This window comes from Lepisma saccharinum, chromosome 26, assembly GCF_977018435.1.
Source record: "Lepisma saccharinum chromosome 26, izLepSacc3.1, whole genome shotgun sequence".
NCBI lineage: Eukaryota > Metazoa > Arthropoda > Insecta > Zygentoma > Lepismatidae > Lepisma > Lepisma saccharinum.
This window is the reverse complement of record NC_139254.1, coordinates 49,108,921-49,132,314: the sequence shown is the minus strand read 5'-3', so window position 1 is coordinate 49,132,314 and position 23,394 is coordinate 49,108,921. Positions and strand designations below refer to the sequence as shown.

Below are 23,394 nucleotides of genomic sequence, written 5' to 3'. Positions count from 1 at the left end.
ACCAACTGATTGCAAACATTAAGAAGATTTTCCTCAAGTCCCCCATCACGAGTGTTAGCTTTTAGATCTCATGCACCTGATGTGCCTTTGCCACCAGCTCCTATTCTTACTAGATGGGGTACATGGTTAGAGGCTTGTGGTTACTATTGTGAAAATTATAAAGTTGTGAAAGAAGTTGTAACCTCGTTCGACAGCAGTGAACCATTGTGTATAAGACAAGCACAGGAACTCTTGGCTGATCCCGAAATGGTGGGAAAATTATGCTATATAAAGTCCAACTTCGGCTTCCTACCTTCTGCCATAACTTCACTCGAGACATCTGGAGCTACATTGGTTGATCAAGTTAATGTCCTTAACAAAGTTCAGGATAATTTGGAAGCAGTTCCAGGTACTGTTGGAATACAAGTGAGAGAAAAGATGCAGAAAGTGCTAGGGAAAAATACAGGATACACAATAATATGTTCTATTCGTGACGTATTGTGTGGGAAAACGTTTTCATTGCCAGACTCTGAAACCGAATTAGAACCAAGTGACATTGTATGTTTTAAATATGCCCCTATTACCTCTGTTGATGTTGAAAGGAGCTTTTCTATGTATAAAAGTGTGCTAGCTGACAATCGTCATTCATTTCTTTTTGAAAATTTACAGAAAATATTCGTTACACACTGCAACTCAAAACTGAACAGTAACCTCTCATAATTTGTCAAAAGTTGCATACTAGAGTTGCTGTAATTTGAAGTGCAAATAAAATTTTACTTTGGAATTTTTAACGGTTTTTAGGTCATTTTTAAAGTCATTTGTTGGCAATTTTTAGGTCATAAATGTATCTTTTTAAGGGCATTTTTACGAATTTTTAGGTCATCAAAATCCTAGCCCTAGTGATGATATTAGTGAAGTCCTGAAGCATAGTAGTCACATTGTTACAGCTGATATCAAAATTCGTGACATGACTGCTAAATCTGCGGCGATTAGCAGGCAATTTAACCATTAACATATTCGTTCAGTTTTCCTTCTCTTGTCATTTCAATTTCTGGACGTCTCAATTAGAGAACAAAATGAATGAATATGATGGTGACATGTGCACTAGCAGTAAAATATTCAAGAGTAAAAATCAAAACGTTGTCTCCTTAAATGGGCCGTTATTGTAACTATTATAATATATAATATTATAATTATTATTCATTTATTAGTTGTAGCGTAACCAGGGCTCACACTGTGGACACGTATGGGGGAGTAAATATAAAAAGAGTAAAGGAGAAACCAAGATCAAAAATTGGTAAATAAAAGTTAGTAAAAGTAGTAAGGAAGCAGAAATATATTCTAAATTCAAAATGTAGCTCACTACCCATCAGAAAGAGGCATTTAGAGCGCCATATATTTATACATTTTGTTACTAAATAAGTATAAAACTAAATACATTGTGTTTAAAATGAATAGTATTCATTTCATTTTTACCAATGAAAAATAATTTATAATAAACGGAAGAATTTCAGAGCTATAGTAATTTTATGTAGTAAATTTAAGCTGCATACATTATATAATATTGTATCTTATATATTACTATGTAGTACACTATTAAGAATCTTAAGATAAGATTGTTCTTTTATACTTTTACATTATACGGCGCACGCTTTTAGAAGGAACATAAGTTCGGCCAATAGCCAGCCAGTGCTACTGCGCTGTTGCCAAACTAACTGCTAGCGCAAGGGAAGGACAGAAACTTTGCGGTGTCCATTATTTTGATAATGCATGCACAGTATATATGAGTACAGTGAAATAATATAGTGAATATTTCTACACGGGATTATAATATCATATCACTGTAGCATATACGAGAAACCCATACCTGAAAGAAGCTTGAAGGTATTTATTCATCACCTCTCTCGTCGTCTTCCTCGGTCTCCGTGTCACTGATTTCACTCATTTCCGAGTCACTCTCCTGGAGGTTAATGATTCGATTTTGCACCCTTGGTGCACTATTGGTGCTAGGTTTTGAGAGTGACATTATTTAAAATAAAAAGAACACACACACTGTTCTTTGTGGCTCACGAGTGAACGATAAGCAAGCGAATAATTTTACATCGGCCTTCCTACGAAAACGCTGAACTCAAACTGACCCAGACTTTCAATGTTCGAGAACGCCCAGAACAATGAAGGGTCATTGTTTATATCGAGGCGAATTTAACACCCACAGTTTTCCCTAGACACAACAACTCAGCTGCGTCAACACGGTGGCAACGAAAAAACAGGCTGAAGGAAATGGAAGGTGATGTTTCCCTTGTTTCTTCAAGGAACGATAACTCCGGCTGTAGGCGACGGAAATTCATGGGACTTGGACAGTCAGGTTCAAAATGTCTTTCCCCATCTTATGATGAACCTTAAAGTGGCGAGTTTCATGAAAACTTCTTGCGCGCTAGAAAAATACAGAACACGGCTTTTAACTCCCGCGCCACAGTCTCCTAACTGTACAACGTTGCACTCCTGCCATTGGTTGATCGCCACACACACCCTCTGCGTGGCCCCACCCGATATCGCTTCTAAAAGCGTGCGTCGTATAGTTTATATTACAGTGTGTTTCGTTCAAACCGCCCACATTTCAATTCATCATTGCTAAAAGGTAATGAAACATAAGGAATGCGAGTGGTACTAGATGAAAGAGAAACTCAAAGATTTTTTTGCATGATCTCGAAGTTCACCGTTCTCTCACTATGCAGCGCCACAATCGCATAAAGCACAATCTCCAAACACTTCGCACACCATGCCTTAATGGTTTTCTCATCAGGTGCTTCTCCTTCATATTCTCTCCGAGAATTTCTTTGCACTGTAAGGTTTGGTCTCTGCATACCAGAATACAGATTGTGCGCGCTGCTGCGGAGTCGCCATTGTGCTTTATGCGATTGTGGCGCTGCATAGTGAGAGAACGGTGAACTTCGAGGTCATACAATAAAATTATTTGAGTTTCTCTTTCGTTTAGTACCACTAACGTTCCATTATGTATCATAACCTTTTAGCAATTATGAATTTAAATGTGGGAGGTTTGAACGGAACACGCTGTATATTTTTGACTTTAAAACAGTGGTGTCTAATTTGTTTATATAGTACAGCGTGTCCAGAAAACATTCCGTGATTATAAACACATATAGTATCGCTCTCGGTACTCATATTTATATAAAATTGGTGCCGTTAGAAGCAGAAACTCAAAAAATTTAATACCTAACTATCTACCTCAGTGGCACTCAATTTGTGTTCCTCGTGTCGCGCCAAAAACATCAAGGCGATATTCTCACTCGTGCCACACGCGTCTACAGTGAAGGTCCCGATGGCGGCAATGATACGACGTTTCGGATATTCCAGATCTTGAGGCAGTGGAGGTACGTATACAAGATCTTTTATGTGACCCCATAAGAAGAAGTCATAGGCAGTCAAGTCAGGGAACCTCGGTGGCCACTTGCAGAACACAGCATCTTTGATTCCGGAGCGCCAAAACCATCTTCCTTCAAGTTTCTCATTTAGAAAACCCCGAACATCGAGATGGGTTTTGGGCACGGAGGATTTAGGGATGTTTAACTGCAGGCTACCTCTACACCATTTGCTTCTATCAACAATGGCATTTACAATAACACAGTAACAATCGAAAGATTGTTTTCGCTTTTTTCACTCTTATTGTTATGTCATATATTGTTGTAGTTAACGCCAACAATTACACATCCGCTAAAATTTTTTGAGCTGTTCTTTCGAACAGTATCGGTATAAATCTCGTAATATATATATAATTGAATTTTTGTGGTCGTTTATAATCACCGGATGTTTTTGTGGACACGCTGTATATTACGTTTGCTTGTACAGCGTGTTTGAAAAATAACTCCCTAGTTTTAATGTGTCCTAGAATCTGTACAAAGTGACATACAGTACTCTACTTTGTGGTGTTTGATTCATCAACCCTCCAAGTTTGGCACCCTTGCAGTTGGTAGGTCTGCTTGACCTTGAGACGGCACCAGTGCTGTGTTTTTTCCTTTGTTCCCTCAGTTCAGTTCCGGCGTTCGTGTAGTGCAGAGCAACTCAGCAACAATGTGTACTCCGCAACAGAAAGCGCAGTGTGTTATTTGGTTTGTGAAAACTGAGTCAGTTCTAACAGTGCAACGTAATTTTAGACGTCAGTATGGTGGTGAACCACCTACAGCAAAAACTATCCGTCATTGGCTAAAGTATTTCAAGGAAACCGGTAGTGTTTTAAAAGGTAAATCACCAGGTAGACCGAGAACTTCCGAAGATGTTGTTGAACAGATCCGTGTTTCGTGTGTTCGGAGCCCGAAGAAGTCATTGGCCTGACGTAGTCTACAATTAGGAGTGCCTAAATGTACATTGTATGATGTTGTTCGTAAAAGACTAAAGTTGCGCTCCTACAAATTGCAACTGTTACATGAAGTGAAACCTACTGATAAAATCCAAAGGTATGAGTTTGCTGTTGACTTTCTACACAGAATTGATGATGACAATTTTTTACCAAACATTCTCTTTTCTGACGAGGCTACATTTCATGTCAGTGGAACAGTGAATCGTCATGATTGTAGAATTTGGGGGGCAGAGCATCCACATGAAGTTATTCAGCATCAACGTGATTCTCCCAAACTTAATGTCTGGTGCGGTTTGATGGAAGATCGTGTGGTTGGTTGGTCCTTTCATTTTTGTAGAAAAAACAATAAACGGGGACGTTTACCATGACATGTTGACAGAGTACGTCTTTCCCCAAATGGACGATATTGAGGCGGAAAAGGGGCTTGTGTTTTTCCAACAAGATGGCGCCCCACCTCATTACAGTAAACAGGTGCGTGCGGTTCTTAACACTCGCTTTCCAGGAAGGTGGATAGCAGGGCTGGCCCAATACCTTGGCCACCACGAAGCCCAGGCTTAACCCCACTGGACTTTTTCTTTTGGGGCCACATAAAAAATGTTGTGAACAGTGCTAGGATCAGAGACATCAATCATTTACGGGAAAGAATCGTCGCTGCGGTTGGGACAGTTACACCTGAAATGTTGGTGAATACGTAGCGAGAAGTGGAATATTGTCTCGACGTGTGCAGGACAACAAATGGATCCCACGTTGAGGTGTACTAACATTGAATAAAACTTGAAGGAATCCTCTTTCATGATATGTACTCATTCATGTAAGTTTTTTCTTACTTTCCCTATTAAATGTATACTTAAAACTAGGGAGTTCTTTTTCAAACACCCTGTATAATCATTTGTAATGTACACGTACCAGCAATAATAATAGGACACTTAATACTGACATCCTTGCTTCGCGGCAATTCTACTGTGAGGAGTGAACTTTTCAGTAGCAAATTCGGTCATTGCCGTTGAGTTAGGCAACACACTGAATAGAAGCGAGTACTGAGGAACCCACGTATCCTATTTTTATTTGCGGGTGCCGGTACATGCAGCTTCGCTTCTCAGGCGCATTTTCGGTGTCAAAAGTTTTCAATAAAACATAGGAAGGAAGGCTTGAATTTAGGAAAAAATCATAACGGAAACTAGGAGTACAAATAAAGAGAATAACCGAAGAATTAGCAACTCTTCCAAATGCCAGGGAAGGGGGAGTTAAGTGGACTTTTCTAAGGACGCCTATGGTGACCACAACCGACGTCTGTGACCTTGTATCCCTATTTACTCACCCTGCTTCTAAGCTTCTCCCTAAGGAAGGGCTTGAATAGGTTAAACACCATGTTGAAGATGTAGGGCTGGTTCACCACGTGGATAGCCTTCACTCTAATTGGAACAGCATCCTGGAACAAGGAACGAGGATAAGTAGACGTCACTTATATACACTCTGTATGTTCTATTTACAACGATAGAAGAAACTAAATCAATATATTCAAGTCTTATTTACTGAAGTGCGAAGATTTGCTTCGCAAAACGAACAGCTTTAGAATTTGGATTAATAATTTTCTTCTGATTGTAGCCTAGCATGGCATATGTACAGAATGGTTATAAATTATTGAGCACATTTCAATGATAAATTTAAAAAAAATAAAGTAAAGTACGAGGGGAGTTCAAAAAGTTTCCATATTCACCTAGTTCAAAATGTCGGAGAAAGTTGAAACCGGACAAAGTTGAAACTGGACAGAAAGATTATGTCTATTCTACATAGTCACCACCCAGTGTTGCACATTTTCCCCACCGTCGCAAACACTTGCGAATACCATTCTTTGTAAATCGCTGGAGATTGGGCGTTTAGCCACTCCTCTGTCGCTGATATGACGTCATTGTCATATTGACAATGCTTGCTTCATATTAGGGAAGAGGAAGGTGCAATATCCGGAGAATATGAAGGATAGGGCAAAATATCAGCCACACTCATGCTTTGACGAGAACACGATGAGATGGGCAGGTGCATTGTCATTCAGAATGAGCATTCCTCGGCTGCAAATTTTAATTTTCGCACGCAATTTGGCCAGACGGTTTGCGTAATAGTCCCCAGCAATTGTGTGGCCTTTCGGAAGGTAACCGTGAGGATAACACCACGTTCATCCCAAAAAACAGAAAGAACATCACCTTCTTGGCAGACACTTTGGCCTTTGCTTTTTTAGAAGAGAGGGAATCACAACGCTTCCACTATTTTGAACTTTCTTTGCTTTCAGCAACAACACTATGCGATGGCCACTCTTCATCATATACAGCAAACATTTCCTCATGGATTTGTTTGGGAGCTTTGCCTTGCAGAAAGAGGAAACAGTAATTATTCAACTGCAGTCATATTTAGCATATAACATACACAAGGTTGTACCTATTCAACTTACACAAGTTTGTGTTCTCACGTGAATTATTTCTTTACGGATATGGAAACTTTTTGAACCCCCCTCGTACACGCATTTCTTTTGTCTTTAAAAGATCTTATTAAAAATTCTGTTTACAACACGTATAACATCCCGTATGTGCTGCATGTGTGGCACGTAAAATATCAAGGCGATATTAAATCTCCCTGCATGTATTACGCACCATTCTAACAGTTATTCCCCAATTATTCGTCTTTTAATTCATCAATACCACAAACTTTCTTTATGTTCTGGAGTGTTGTAATTGGTGGTGTAGGGTCACGTGGTGTATGCTAACTAATCAAACGAACGCTTAAAGGAGAAGATAGGCATTTGTTAAATGTTCTGACTTAAACACCGCTATTTGTCTACTTCCTTGCATCAGGTTCACACAGAGATATACTCACCGCCGCTACATCTAGCGTCAAAAAGTGCAGACAAACTATTTATTCGATAAATTCCCTTCAGTGGACACTACGTTATCGTGCTGTAAGCCTAAAAAGGAACACATTGTGGTGACAAAAGTAAGTTTTATGTTGTACAAATTCTTTCTTACAATCCCGAAACAACTCTCTCCTTGTTTAAACTGAATTTGTCCCTAAATTACACACATTTACCCAGGGTTTTTAAAGGTCCAGAGATTTTTATTTTTAATAAATTTAATTCCGGTCCAGGAGAGAAAATCAGCAAACATAAATGGGTTCTGGACCGTAAAGAACCTTTTTTATCTGTAAAGTATTCCAATTCGGTCCAGGAATCTTTATTCCGAATGAATTTAAATTATCAAGGAACCTTTTTTCTGAATGAATTTACATTCGGTCCAGGATCCATTTATCCGGATCAATTTAAATACGGTACAAGAACCTTTTTTTCCGGATCAATTAAAATACTATCTGAATTTAAATTCTGTCCAGGAACTTTTTCCGGCTGGAATTTAAATTCTGTCCAGGAATTTATTTTCGGCTCAATTTAAATTCGGTCCAGGAACATTTTTTCCGGCTCAATTTAAATTCGGTCCAGGAACTTTTTCCGGCTGAGTTTAAATTCGGTCCAGGAACCTTTTTTATCCGGCTGAAATTCATTAGGTCGAGGAACCTTTTTTCAGGATCAATTTAAATACGGTCCACGATTTTTTAAAAAAATAAACAATACACGCAAGTTGGACCGAATTTAAATTGCGAGAGAAAAAAGGTTCCGGTCCTGAAGAATTTATGGGTTACTGGACCATTAACAACCCTGCAATTACCCAGAGTCACTCCCTCACCTGCAACCAGTCGACTATCCTCTTGGCGAAAGGTGGCGTGAACTGCCATACTTGAGAGAGGCTGAGGCCCTCCATGTCGAAGATGACAAGTGCTCCGTTCACCTGGGTCTTCGGCTCCAGGAGTGCAGCCTCCAAGAGCAGGACGCAGCCTTTGAACACCTCGTCCAAGGATACTTTCCCCGTTTTCCACTTGGCTGAAAGGAGGAACATTTTGTTAACCAGTGATTGCGTTTTCCCTGCTTTGTTTCCATACCCACACCATCATGGAACACATGCCTAGCCTTCGAACGAATGACGTCAAGATTGTTACGGCCGACATCCACCAATACGCTCTACTCATTACGGCTTCGTGTTCTTAGTTACTATTTTACATGTTATGAGTAGGTTAGGCTTAGTCACCTTAATACTTCCGAATTATCCTTTTTTATCGTTTTTGTGCCATATCGAACCCGGGACCCCTTGATTACAAGGCGACGAAGATAGCAATGTGCCATCGGGGAGGCCACAGTTTTATACTGGGAAACAGTTTGCTATGGGGGTGACGGATTTCTTCAAATTTACAAAAGAAAGTACTTACGGAAATCATTAGCGTTGTGGAAGTTCGTGAATGTAGATTTGATACATTTTAATGTGAATACATGTTGTTTTCTGCGAAAATCTCTGTCCGACACGCTGTTTCTTCTGCCGCCATTTGCTTTCTGCACGAGAACACAATGTTCCGTGTGTTAGATGACGTAAACCCCGTAGTCAGTGTTTCAAACTCGCCGTGTTTTCACTAGAACATGACGTGTCAAGTATTTTTTTTTTTAATATGCTTGCCTAACCTAACCTTACGGAAAATGGTTTGTGGGGCTAACGTCAATGGTTTGTGGGGTTAATATGAATGGTTTGTGCGACTAACGTCAATGGTTTGTGAGGCTAACGTCAATGGTTTGCATGGTATTAGCATAATTTCAAATCGAAAGTAGGTATTTTCCGGTAAAGAAGGTTGCAACACTGAATAAATCGACAAAACACTCACATAACGCGCTATGAACCAGTTCACTATCGCCATAATGTGTGTTACAGAATGGAGATAACAAGTAACAGTAAGTACTCGTAAATGTAAGAAATAAACATTATCTTAGTTAGAAATGCATTATTTCACCTTAGGAAATGTTCCGCATTCCAAAATAGTACGTTACCAATGTAAAAAAGTGCGAAATAAATTATTTATAGGTGTCACCCCCATAGTAAACTAGTACCTTATACTGGCCAAAGGACCAGTCGCCAGAACCTCGTTAGTCTGCAAAATGCAATCCAGGATGTACTACGTGGATGCGAGGTTGACGTGGAAGGTCACCCCTTAAAACTTTTTGATGCGTACGAAAATTACTGTGCGTATCATCCACAGCTCCCCAAATACTGTCGGATTTCTACGTTGCGTGTAAAATTTAATGAATTCGACGTATTTTTACTGCTGTGTATGGACCGCTTTATACCCCTTCTACCTTCTAACCAAACTTTTCTGTAATCCTAGATGTTAAAGTATCTGAAGTGATAAATGAAAAATTGCCCAATTCGAGCTCCACAAAGTATTTTGAAAATCCAAAGCTGATGGATGTTACGAGCCATATTTTTGTTAATGGAATAGCTTTGAACTCTCAGAAAGTTTGCATTACAACGTACTACACTTAGCTTTATACCTAAGATTACTTCCACTGCCATCTGTTGGGAATAAATAGACAGCTTTAGGATTTAAATATTACAAGATAAATGTTGACAAACATACCAACTTTTCAAAACGTCATTTTTACCACTGCTATTTCGATTGTGATTGTCTGCAGTGATGAATTCAGGGGGTGGCCGGGTGAAATCCCCCCCCTACCCGGAAATTAAAAGGGCTCTCCCTAAAAATTCAGCAACCTGACCGAGCATTCGGACAACAGCTAAGAAATTCAGCTACCATCTTCACTTTGGATTTCTTTAATTCACTTTAACTTTACATAAAACGTTCTTTTTCTGTTTTTTTTTGTAGTAATAAGCACTGACTTAGTCCTCTTTAGAAAGTCAAAATAATGAACGCATTTAAAATATCGTCCGTTTCGTTAGGTGCTAAATTAAGAAATATAATGGACCAGGATAAGCTTCAAGCTTGTGTGAAGGTATCAACAGAGGGGGACGATGATCAGACAGTTTTCTCATAGATGACGTCATCTACATATATGGTGTAGAAAGCCTAGGCGCCTTAGTTTGTTGTAAATGTAAATTATTGCATGCTATATTATTATTTTATTGATTCTCAAAATCATTCTTAACTAAACCTAATTACACTAAATTTAATTTATCTGATGTAAGGGACAATTTTCAAATATTAGTATTTTTATTGGTATTACATTCCCTACCAAACGTTTAGGACCACCTAGTCATGTTTTTTTTTTTCAGACAAACAGAAAAAGTATATATAACTTTGAACATATTCTTGGAAACAAACATTTCTCCTGAAATTATATGAATGAAGTGTGAAATTTTAATAGTCAATAGGTTCACCTTTAAGTTTCAAGCACATTTGCACACATTCTCTCATGCTGCGGACCAATTTCTGGCATTCTTGGGGAGTAATCTCATTCCATAATTCGGAGATCTGTTCACGAAGTTCCTGGAAGTTCCTTGGCTGGCGTCTGGTTACACGAAGACCAATGTTATTCCATAGGTTTTCTATAGGATTCAGGTCCGGACTTCGTGCTGGTCAAGGTAACAATGGGATTCCCCTCGCTTGAATCCAAGCCATTGTTGCTAACGTGTGGCAAGTCTCGCGATAATCGCGTACAGACGTTACCCTTGGACGCCCGCAGCGTGGTTTATCAACCACTGTACCTTGCTGCTTGAATTTGTTTAGCGTGTTCGCCACGCAGGTTTTACTCACATTCAATGCGACTGCAATTTCTCTGAGACCTATTGCACCTGTACATATTTTATATTTGCCATTTCACAGCTACAGAGTTTTTTTCCTATTATCACGTAGCTTGCGATCCAAACAGCCTGTTTATTATCAAGCGTAACGAAAATGTGTTTGGACTTGCACAATGCTGCTACTCGAGATATGTCTTTCTGCGCCATCTATTAACACACATTTCAACTAATGACTGATAAAATTTGTTCATTCCAGTGCAGTCGCTGAAGAAGATATTGTTACCCCCGTCAAGTTCGAAGTTTAATTCATATTATTCGTGGACGACCTTGTCGACCATCTCACAGCTCCCTCTAGCAATTACCTTCTTTTCGCAGATGACTGTAAAATTTTGAGAGAAATCTCCACTTCCGACGATACTCATCTTCTTCAGAATGACATAGCAACATTTACTTCCTGGTGCCTGACATGGGACCTTACATTACTACTCTCACTATCTCTCTCAAGAAGAATCTGTTAAAGTCATCTTACTCCATCTCTGGCAATAACATGAAAGCAGTATGTCTGAAGAAAGCTTCCTTTGTTTTGATTCCATATCATTTTTCCACTCTTCAGCATTCTCTCTAGGACCCTCCGTGCTGCTTTTAAGGTTTTCTGCCACCGTCTCTACAACTCGCAAATTCAGGTTTTCTCTCAGCTGATATGCTATACTGGTCACCTGGTTATCCAACTCTCTGGACATTTCTTCCCTGAAACCGCTCTGCGTTTCAGTGATTTCCTTTCGGAAGTCCTCCTTGGTCTGCTCAGCTTCTTCCCTCAACAGAACAACTGTTTCATGGAGTTTGGATTCCAGCTGCTGAGAATTTGACTGACATGCTTCTGCTGTCCTTCAGACATTGCAGAGTCAGTTGTTCGATCCTCCGTCCCATTTTTGAATTGGACGCAGCGAGTTGTGAACAACTCTGGGACAGTTTCTTCTCCATCCTTGCTTCTAGCCGGCACTCAAGAGTTCTACCGTAGCATACCCGTTCGATTAAGAAATATTGACCCTAGCAGACCTTGTCAGCTCCTGCTCAGAAATGTGTTGGGTAAGCCTTTCACAGGAAATGGTAAGAACACTTGCCTTTGGCAAGAGGTGACGAGAGGCCAAGCGAGGGTTTAAATAGGTGCGCATGAGAGCGACACGTGGTATTTTTAATCTGAAATTATCGGAGAAGCAGGAGCTACTGGTCTTATTTCTAAACCGAACAGGGTAAGCTAGTCGACACGCATTCTGCCATTGCTCACTTCAGTCTAATCCGAATCATGAGTCTATTTTAATGATAAGTTAGATATTTGTACCTGCCCGTTCAGGGCTGTCTCTACCATCAACAAGTATTAATCGGGAAGGGCAAGTTACATCCCTATTTAAGATCCCCGCGTTCTTGTTGGAACGCTACGCTACTGCTTTCTTCTAGTCTTAGTTGTAAACTGTGCTCCAAGATATTCATATTTTCCTGAAGTTTATCCTCTAACCTCCTAGAGTTCTCATGTAACTTAGCCTTCAAGCTATCAGAATGTTCCCGCATTCTAGATTATTAGAATTTTCCGTAATCCTTTTCTGGATTCTAAGTTCTAGATTACTAGAATTTCCCTGGATTTTAAGTTCTAGATTACTAGAATGTTCTGCCATTTTAGCTTCCAGATTGCTGGAATTTGCCTCCAGCATTCGCTGCAATGACGCGAGCAAATCAGCAGTAACAGCAACAACAGGAACTGAAAGTTTTTCTTTGCATGCGAGACATGTTAATTCACCAGGAGAATTACTTTCCTTTGGTGACTTTAGCTTTGCACAATTCAAATGAAAAGTATTGTGACACTCAGTGCAAACAAACGTATCATCAAGCCTTGATGTAGTCTCACAGCAAAACACATGAACTGTGCTTTCATCAACATATGAAGCTTTGCTTCCACTTCTTAAATATTTTCTTTTCCATTGTTGCGCATCAAAAGTTCTGAGTCAACTGCAAAACTAAAACACGTTACCAAGATTAACGTAGTGTGGCGAATACTATTTTATTTAAATAGTTACCCTTCAATCTTGCATGTAGAGTGCTACCCAATAGCCCAAAAATCCTCAAAATACAATATTGAAAGGTATTATGTTTAAAGAAGCTGCTACCGTGATGTTATTCATTCGCCCGGCCCAAAGTAGGACCCTGAATCTCGTGGATCGATTTGTTTCTGAAATTCCTCCAGGACACAAAACAACTTAAATCGCCGAGTGCATGCAATCTGGGTTAACGTAAACTTCTTGAGAAGTGGGGGAATCGTCTAGTTCCCCCTCCCAAGAAGATTACGTACGCCCGTGAACAACCCAGATAAATTCTCTCTAATCCGGTAGATCAACCTACGTCCACTCCCTTTCCAAAACAATAATCACTTAATCTATTCTTGAATTGATCAAAATTATAGTCCGATTAAACAAACTTTTATTCATAAACAGATCGGTTTTTGTAAAAAGGGTAACAGTGACTTGATTAGTACAATAGATTCAATGTTTTTAAATTATGCAAAATGTAACAATCCAATGAAAATCCTCGGAGTCTATATTGTATACAAATTAGAATAAAGCGGACCTCCAAGTACTTCTTTTACATTCATTTATCCGTTACTTTACCCTTTCTTGTCTATAGTTCCCATTTAAACAACTTACAATAAATAACAGTGGTCTCTCCCCAAAATTTAGTTCTTATATACACACATTTTAATCCCTTCCCAAATTTTCATCAAATATTAAAACAATTAAATATAAATACCTACACCCAGTGTTGAAATACGTCCCAACAATAGTGGAATGAAATTTGAGATGATGCGGAAACAAGTCACTGATCAGGTTGATTTATAAAAAAAAAGGATACACGGAATATTTCAGCCGGTCACGGAGTGGAGAGACAAAAAAAAATCTATATATATATATATATTTTAACACTACTTGATTTCTTTCGTAATAATCGATTCAGTACTAGTGGGCCATCAAATTAGAAGGAATAATCTGTTATTAAACGAGTTGTGTAACCGAACTGCAAAAAATGAATTTGACAAAAGCCCGTATTGACCTTCCTCCTTCCCCGTTACGCAACATGGCAAAGATCGTGATGACTGGACCTTACGGCAGCTCAAACGTATAACGTTAGCTTAAAGCCATGCCAAATACGCAACAAAGGGAGAGGTAAAAGGTCGGGCACCTTCTTCACGAAATATTAAGTTTACCTGTCGTCTCTCTCCGCTCGGGCTGGCAAGTGATCCTGGTCTGTCCTGAGTAACGCGTGCAAGAGGTCTCTCTTTGTGACTGCCCGTTCTCCGTGCTCTCACCGCTGGTCAAACGACAAGTCTAGATTACGCATGCGCGATTGACGAGGCGAGGCAACAAACGGCCTCTGTCGAGAAAAACTGCGCAACTTTATAGATTACGTAACGATCCATGACTTGTTTCGGCGCGTGACGTATCTCACTCTCGTATGTTAGGAGAAGAGAGTGACTGTGGCGGGATGATATTTATTTAGAGTATATCAACCGTCACAGTAGCTAATACACAATGTGTTCGTGGCCCCACATTCTGTGCGCCAAATTATTGACACGGTCGTGCCAGAGTGAACCATATGATATTATTAATAGTCATAAGAATATATTTAGCTCAATACAAATTGAGAATGAGCAACATGAGACTATATATTGGTATACGCGTGATACCTCCCAGGGCACGGGAAAACATTAAGTTTTGCAGTAAATACACTGCTGTTTGTGAAAATTGCAACACCCAGAAATAATGGCCCAAATGAATCCAAACTCGGAGGATGTGTAGAACAGTGTACCAGCAATAAGTGATTAGGATTGCAGAGAGATGGCGTGCATGTAGGCCCAGCAGCGCCCTCTCTTGTGTAAACGGAAAGGTCAGTGTTACGCCAAGCTCAGTCTGTGAAGAGCCGTCAAACGAAGTGGAAACGTGAAAGCAAGTGCTGGCATGCCTCGTCGACGTCAAAGGGTGCAATATCAGCATGTGAGTGTGTTCGAACGGGGCAGAATGAGCGGTCTCCGGGAAGCGGGTTTGTCATACCGTGACATTTCGGCTCGTACAGGGCATGCTGCTACGACAGTGATACATGTGTGGAGCCAGTGGATAGAAGAGGGTCGTACACAGCGACGAGCAGGTACTGGACCACGCAATGTGACCACAGCACGGGATGACCGCCATCTTGTCCGCATGGCTGTAACGCACCGTACAGCTTAGTCCACAGTGTTGGCTCGACGCTGGAGCACTACAACGGCCGTGGACCTCTCTGCATTGACGGTTCGATGCCGTCTGCTGTAGGCTGGACTGGTGTCACGCATGCCATTGCGTCGGCTTCCATTGTCCAGAAACCACAAACGCCTCAGACTGCAATGGGCACGTAAATGCCGTCGCTGGCTTGCTAAGTAGCAAAATGTAGTGTTTTCGGATGAGTCCCGCTTAAACTTGTCGTACAGTGATGGCCGCATAGGTGTTAGACGCTACCGTGGTGAACGCAATCTGGCAACCTGCATTGTTGAGCGGCAAAACGGACAAACGCCAAGTGTGATGATTTGGGGCGCTATTGGACACAACATGCCATCTCCCCTACTACGCATTGAAGGCAATCTGAACAGCAACCGCTACATGAGGGAGGTTTTAGAGCCTGAGGCACTGCCCCTCCTTCAGGCAACTCCACATGCCATATTTCAGCAGGTCAATGCCCGGCCACATGTGGCGAGGAATCTGCAAGCTGTCTTCGAAGAACTACACTTACCACTGCTTCACTGGCCTGCAAGTTCGCCTGACATGTCGCCCATCGAACATGTCCGGGATATGGTTGATCGGCAACTTGCTCGTCATGGTCCTCCAGAAACCACTGTTGATGCTTTGTGGACTCGCATACAAACCGCGTGGAGGGAGATTCCCCAGGAACATATCCAGGCCCTCCTTGATTCCATGCCACGACGTGTAGAGGCTCTGTTTGCAACACATGGGGGCTTCACAACATACTGAATTCTCAAGGTCAGAGATCATATACAGGTCTGTAACTCTAATCATTTGTGTATTGGCATGTACCTAATCTGTGGTATAAAGTTCATTTCAATCATACGTTTCCTTCTTGGTGTTGCAATTTTCACAAACAGCAGTGTAGACACAAAAACACAGAACTTACGTTTTAACATATGAATTCAGAATCTATTTATCTTGATTATGCAATTTAAAAAGAACCAAAGTTGTACATCATAACGAAACTCACAAAAAGAAATCACAGTAACAGCACAATCTTTCTCTCATGCACTTCCGTTAATCTCCTAACTTCCAGCTAAGATTCATATCTATCAGGCGGGATCGTGTACTTCAACAGTCTGTTCATACGTCCGTGAAGGACATGTCATACTTGATAAATATTTACCCACTTGTGACCATGAAAGACTAATCCAGGTGCTGGATGTCTCGAGAATCTAAGGTACAAGATAGAAATGGGCGAAACGCAAACGCTGCAGTCACGTTACCACTCTCCATGTAGCCCCATTCTCTCGCGTGCGTTCCTTCACTTGGTTGTAGCAGCACTGCCGTTCCATGTTGTAATATCTGCTGGGAACACAGCAGCCTCACGTTACCTCATCGACGGCTCCTATTGGTTGAGTTTCCTGGATCGAGCAACACGTGACGGGTTTGTTTGAACTCAATGTGACGTCACACTAATATAGTCCATTTCGTTATGTACAGTAACTCTTCGACAAGCGAGTTTTTGAAACTGGCCCACGAGAGAACAACAGCGTTATGATTTATTCCCTGCGCTACGTTTTCTACAACCGCAGTGTGACAATCCAAACGTACTCACGGACTTTTTTAGAAAGCAATTTTAAATCGGTCAAGCCTGGTCTGTAATTGTAAATAAATTCAATCCCGGGCTGTGGGAGAAAATCAGCAAACGTAAATGAGTTTTAGACAGTATATAACCTTTTCATATTTAAATAATTTCAATTCGGTCCAGGAACCATTTCTTCCGGATCAATCTAAATACGGTCCAGGAACCTTTTTGCCCGGATGAATTTCAATTCGGTCCAGGAACCTTTTTGCCCGGATGAATTTCAATTCGGTCCAGGAACCTTTTTGCCCGGATGAATTTCAATTCGGTCCAGGAACATTTTTTTCCGGAAGAATTTCAATTCTGTCCAGGAAATCTTTTTCCGCATCAATTTAAATACGGTCCAGGAACCTTCTTTAAATGAAACAATACGCAACTTGGACCGAATTTAGATTGGGCGAGAAAAAAGGTTCCGGTCCTGCAGCGCAACCCAATACAACCCATTAGAATTTATGAGTTTCTGGCCCTTTAACAACCCTGATTTTTGAGTGATAGTAATCACAAGATGGAATCCTTATAAAGTTCACTACGCGATTAGCGAGGAATGGAGTATAAGCAAGAAAAAAGAATGTATAGAAGAGGAGAACAACGAAGGAGATTTTCAACATATCAGGATGTGTTTCAAGTCGTCAGTTTAAAGGGCCTCCCCGATGGCGCAGTGGTAGCGTCGTTGCCTTGTAATCTAGGGGCCCCGGGTTCGATACCCGATGGACGCACATAGTGGTTCGGATCCCACTATAAACTGTAGGTCCAGTCCCGATTAGCCTTATTGTGTACAAAGTGGACTTACAATACCAAATCAAACCTAGAGCTAACTTAGCAGTGTTTAGTGTTAGTGCATGCGAAAGAAGATCTGATACCTTCAAAAATTACCTGGAAATGAAGTTAAAGTTATTATTGCGAGTATAAGCAGCAACTATCTTGTACCCACGCCATTACTCTTTGAAAGGTGTATTTACTTATTTTGTCAAAACACATGTAATGCAATGGAAAAGTTTGGAATTTTCATTTATGATAATTACATAAAAATTCTAACCCTGTCCAGTATACGAAGTTTCCACGGAGTGAGGCACATTTGCTGGGGCCTCTTCTTTTTCTTTACATTCCGTCGTACGGTCGTATATGCGGGAAGCCTAATCTTACGAGTACTGTACGTATGCTTATAACGTGCTCCTGAGGCCGGCCTCCCGGTGTTACCCACTAGGACGAACAGAATGTCAGCAACACTGCATTTCCGCCAGGGTTGGAAATTTGTGGTGTACCGGCATTTTTTGTAAACATTAGCCTGTGTTCGTGCAGAGATATTTCTATTTCATTGTACATTCTCCATATTTTGTACGAAACTTAGGTTTTCCTTCCTTTCATCGACAAGTGTAAGTGAAATCGAAAATTACGGAGTAGTGTAGTTCTGACTTCGTTTTCTGGTCAGAGTGCTCATGGTTTTGTCGATTCACCCAACACCGTAGCGTAAACAGAAAGTCTAAAGAACTTATATGTGTAAAGTAAGTCTTCATACCAAATAATGTAAATTAAAATGCTAGCTACGCCTTATATTTACAAAGTAGTTTTACTTTCACTGGAAATAGAATAATTCATTTTTATCGTGAACGGGGATTCCCTCCTTTGTTCTCTGTCTGTGAAAACTTGATTCCTGCTCAGGACGCTGCAAGGGAGAGTGGCTCGGAGCGCGAGGTTCGTGGCGGTAGAGTTTTGTTTGTGATTCGTGTCTTGTGCAGCGATCAGATTTATGCAAGAAGTGCCGGACTGAAATGCAAGAACAATAGAGTTCTTAATTCAGTGAAGATGTAATCATCGGTAAGGTAGAACCCGCTTTTGGTCTTTCATACTTCCTTCTTATAACAATCATTTCTAAAATGTTTTTAACTATATTTTCCTTTGCAAGTAGCAGTGGCAAGTGACAGCAAAATATTAAAAAAAATTCAAAGTTGTTGAAACGTTATTTAATGCGTTAACACTGTCGTTGAATAAATATTATAAGCCGATACAAGCGAAGAGGTAGGCAGTTCCGTTTACCCTGAAGGGATAACAAGAGAAGAGGGCGGTCAATGAGAGTACAATACAAGGGAAGACTTTTTTTTGGGTTTAGGACAAAGTTTTGTGTTATGGGGTTATTGCGCGGGCCATGTCTGTTTCAGGTCTGGCGGAACAGGCCAGTGTTGTCACATTGGATTGGCAGAAAAGAGCTGAATTGCGCCTAAAAATTGGGATTCTATTCTCTCAAGCAACTACATTTATTATAACCTGTTTATATGTTACATAGTAACATGTCGTGTTGCCGGATCCCAAACAAAGATCCTATGTTCTATTATCACGTAAAGGTGTCTACTAACACTTCCACGTTAGTGCACCCTGGACTGAAGACTAACGAGGCTCTGGCGACTGGCCCCATGGCCAGTATAATTTTGTTTGTATTGTCCTGTTGTCCTTATGTGTGCTGAGGGCCCCTTTACAGCCTCAGCTTTTAACAGAAGTCAGAACATTTTAAGATTTTTAATTACACAACGTTAGAGTTGTTCTTTGTAATGATAAGGGGCTGGCCCCCGTATAATGTGAAGGGAGCAAAATAGCCTAAGTGCTGACGCTCCCACAATTTTAAAATCAAATTCAAATTCAAAGGTGTCTACTAATACAAGGGGTAGAACAAACTAGGATGCGAAGTATACACACTGAATGAGAGAGGTCACCTTTACCTATGTTTTTTCTTGAAAGCCCCGTCGTGGTCATCCTAACACGTTACGAAGCCAGGTGACCTAATTGTGGTCATGTCAATGTTTCCTGATCATCTTTAATTCATTCTCCACACATTCTCATCGTCACGATTTGCATAGATCAGAACAAATGAGACGAAAATATTCAAAATTTAAATTATGTTTACTTGCACATACAGGTGTTAGAAATTCATTTATCTAGAAAGCCAAGACTGGAATTAACTACAACCATTCCTTTAGTTAGACAACAGATAACAATGGTGTTTTCCTCGGTGCGAGGAAGTCTTGCTAAAAAAAAACTAAGTTGGCAGCAGTAGAACGTACCAAACTGACAGTCGCTGAAAGAACGGAATTCTGTCGTCTGCTCACAGCACAAACGTCAGACTGACCCGAAAATTATGGGGGGGGGGGTTCCTAGCCCTTTTCACCTGAATTGCAAAATAAATTTAGAATAAAAGTGATGAAGAATTGACAACAGGGCTCGAGAACGTCACGCCACTGGCAAGTAAAGAAGCGGCCTGGAGAGACATTGAACCACTCTCCATGACATAGCCCCCCTCCCTTTCTTTTTACATATTTAAGCAACTAATGGAAATTATCGCACTTTTGTGCCTACCTTGCTAGGAAATCTACGCTTCGCCACTGATCTTTAATTGTCTGATAACGATAAATAGACAAAGTTTCGGCTTAATCTATATATTGAATAGGATCTCGCAAACCGTAGAAAGCTGAGAACCAGGTTCCTTTATGTAAATAAATATCTGTATGGGTATAATTTTAACGTGTAAAATATATAAAGGAACAATATATTCCATTTTTGCGTTGTAGCCCCATAGGAGTACGTCGTGTCTATTGTTCGCGCATGCTTGCTTATAGACTGAACGGGGCCGTCGCTTTGGTCTGAAAGCTCCCAAAAGAATTAAATGAAATAGGATACTATGTCTGTGAACGCTTTTGGAACATCCAAGGAATGAAATAATATACTACACGCATATAGTATAATACGCATATATAATACACTGTATATACCAATTGTGTTGGAAGAAAAACATTGTACAGTCTAAATAATATAAGAAGATAGGAAACTAAACTGTGCACAGTTCAAAAGGTGAAACCAATTAAATAAAAAAATGATATAGAAGTCTAGGATTATGAAACATGTTGTGGAAACTAAACTCCGTACCAGCTAACTGTAGACCAGGAGAAGGAGAACAGGTCTGTGCGCAAGTAGTGACGCGAGACGGCTCCACCAATGAACAGTGAGAGAAACGGAATTGCGTAATGGGCGACGGGAGTTACCCGTTCTCTCTGAAAGTGTTGCAAACTTTTGAAAAGGATAATACCGGACGCACATGGCAAACGGACCGTATTTTTATCTCCAGGTCCGTACGACTGCTTTGATAATTTTTTAAGGTAATATTAAAACTGCAAGAGCAAATTTTGACAAGCGGTGCATTTAGCGTACGGACTAAGGTCTGGTTGGCAACGCTGCGCTTTCACCACTCGATTGTCCTCCTCCTCCTCTGCCGACATGCGCGGCCCTGCTCTACAGTTAGCTGAGACGGGGTATATATGCAGCGTAAGTATAGATAGAGTTACCAGCAATAAAACTGAAGCACTTAGCTTCTGAAATACTAATTTCCCTGCAAGGCGTTATGTGTGTTGCGTAACTCTACGGCGGTGGTAATACTTGCCATTGAAAATTTGCTGTTAAATCCTTTTTTCGCCGCAGAGTTAGGCAACACACATAACGCCTTGCATTGAAGCGAACCGTTGGCTGTACGTTAAATATTCAGTCTTTTTTTAAAGTAAGGAATAAAACAGTGTCAACCTGTATATGCTACAAACCTCTTCTTTTTTCTTGTGTTGTAGTACTGATTTTAATCCAGAAAACGTGTTGGATTTTTCGCGGACACCCTGTATTTGGCATAAATAATTTGAAATTATGTACTGAGATTATCAGGCACCTCGGCAAGTAACAGCAAACACGACTTACTTCCCAATTCCAGGAGGAGGACCCGTCTGCCTTCCTGGTCCCTGTTGGGGAACACCGTCAAGATGTTGTTCTCAAAGATGTTCTTCTCCTTGGAAGGAGTCAGGCCTTTATAATGTTTATGGTGCTTCACTTTGAAGTCGTAATACCTCTTGACCTGAAGGGGAAAGATATTATAGTTGCAATGATAACATATTATTATTAATAATAATAATAACAGTAACAACAACAAGAAGAACTAACTAACCAGCACTTCATGGGGTGGAGTTCGACGTGGCCACACACTTTTGTTTGTATTATGTTCTTAAATATTCTACAACAGATCCATTTTTAAAATGTATTGTAATACTTTAACTGTGGCTTTGCACATTTACATCAATACTCACTTCAATGTTATATTATTTAAATGTAATGTTAATTTATGTCCTAAATGTACTTTTTGATAATTACATGTTTAACATTTTAATATGAACTTAAATTATGAACATAGTCAATGAAATTAATGCAAAATTGATACCATGTTATTAAAGTTTTATGCCCCCACGGTCATTTTTTGAAACAAAAAATTACAAATAAGGGGGGAACACTCGGAAAATGCTCTCTTCCATATGCGCTATTGTCCCAGTACCTTAAGGTATACCGAACGTCAGTTATGCTAAAATGTTTAACTCATTTCCCCGTTTTTTTGTTATTTATACTTTATTTGTAATTTCAAATTTTATTTTACATCATGGTATCTTCACCAACTTCAAGGTGAGAAACATACAATTATTTACATACCATATATAAATGTATGACTGACACACTAAATGGAAGTACTCCCACAGCCAACAATGTAACACCATTTTCCCTCATTTGTTTTTAACTTTAGTCTAGTTTTTCTTCTTGAATATATGAAGCATATAATTTAGATCAATTACGAATTTTACCACTAAATAAGGCCAGACCACATCCGACAGGACAAGTCACAAAGCGACACCACGAGTCATTTTGTTTGGCAGTTAAACTGATTGCAGATTTTGCCTGACCTGGAAAGAAAGAAAAGAGAGAGAGAGAGAGCGATCGAGAGAGAGAGAGAGAGAGAGAGAGAGAGAACAACATGAAAAGAGAGAGAGAGAACAACATGAAAAGAGAGAGAGAGAGAGAGAACAACATGAAAAGAGAGAGAGAGACAACAACATGAAAAGAAAGAGAGAGAGAGAGAGAGACAACAACATGAAAAGAGAGAGAGAGAGAGAGACAACATGAAAAGAGAGAGAGAGACAACAGCATGAAAAGAGAGAGAGAGAGACAACAACATGAAAAGAGAGAGAGAGAGAGACAACAACATGAAAAGAGAGAGAGAGACAACAACATGAAAAGAGAGAGAGAGAGAGACAACATGAAAAGAGAGAGAGAGAGAGAGAGAGACAACAACATGAAAAGAGAGAGAGAGAGAGAGACAACATGAAAAGAGAGAGAGAGAGAGAGACAACATGAAAAGAGAGAGAGAGAGACAACAGCATGAAAAGAGAGAGAGAGAGACAACAACATGAAAAGAGAGAGAGAGAGAGACAACAACATGAAAAGAGAGAGAGAGAGAGAGAGACAACAACATGAAAAGAGAGAGAGAGAGAGACAACAACATGAAGAGAGAGAGAGACAACAACATGAAAAGAGAGAGAGAGAGAGACAACATGAAAAGAGAGAGAGAGAGAGACAACATGAAAAGAGAGAGAGAGAGAGAGAGAGACAACAACATGAAAAGAGAGAGAGAGAGACAACAACATGAAAAGAGAGAGAGAGAGAGACAACAACATGAAG

General features: G+C 40.2%; 1 protein-coding gene across 3 annotated transcripts in view; it reads right to left on the bottom strand.

Moving 5' to 3' along the window:
• Nucleotides 1-23,394, bottom strand: part of LOC145979488 (alpha-tocopherol transfer protein-like) — a 192,678-nt gene that overhangs the window by 14,249 nt on the left and 155,035 nt on the right. For all 3 annotated transcript variants that reach the window (XM_083112416.1, XM_083112414.1, XM_083112415.1), the window contains exons 4-6: nt 21,595-21,748; nt 8,077-8,270; nt 5,673-5,783 (exon numbers count right to left, since the gene is read on the bottom strand). In XM_083112416.1, the coding sequence (XP_082968542.1) occupies nt 5,673-5,783; nt 8,077-8,270; nt 21,595-21,748 (459 nt within the window). The remainder of the gene's footprint in view (nt 1-5,672; nt 5,784-8,076; nt 8,271-21,594; nt 21,749-23,394) is intronic.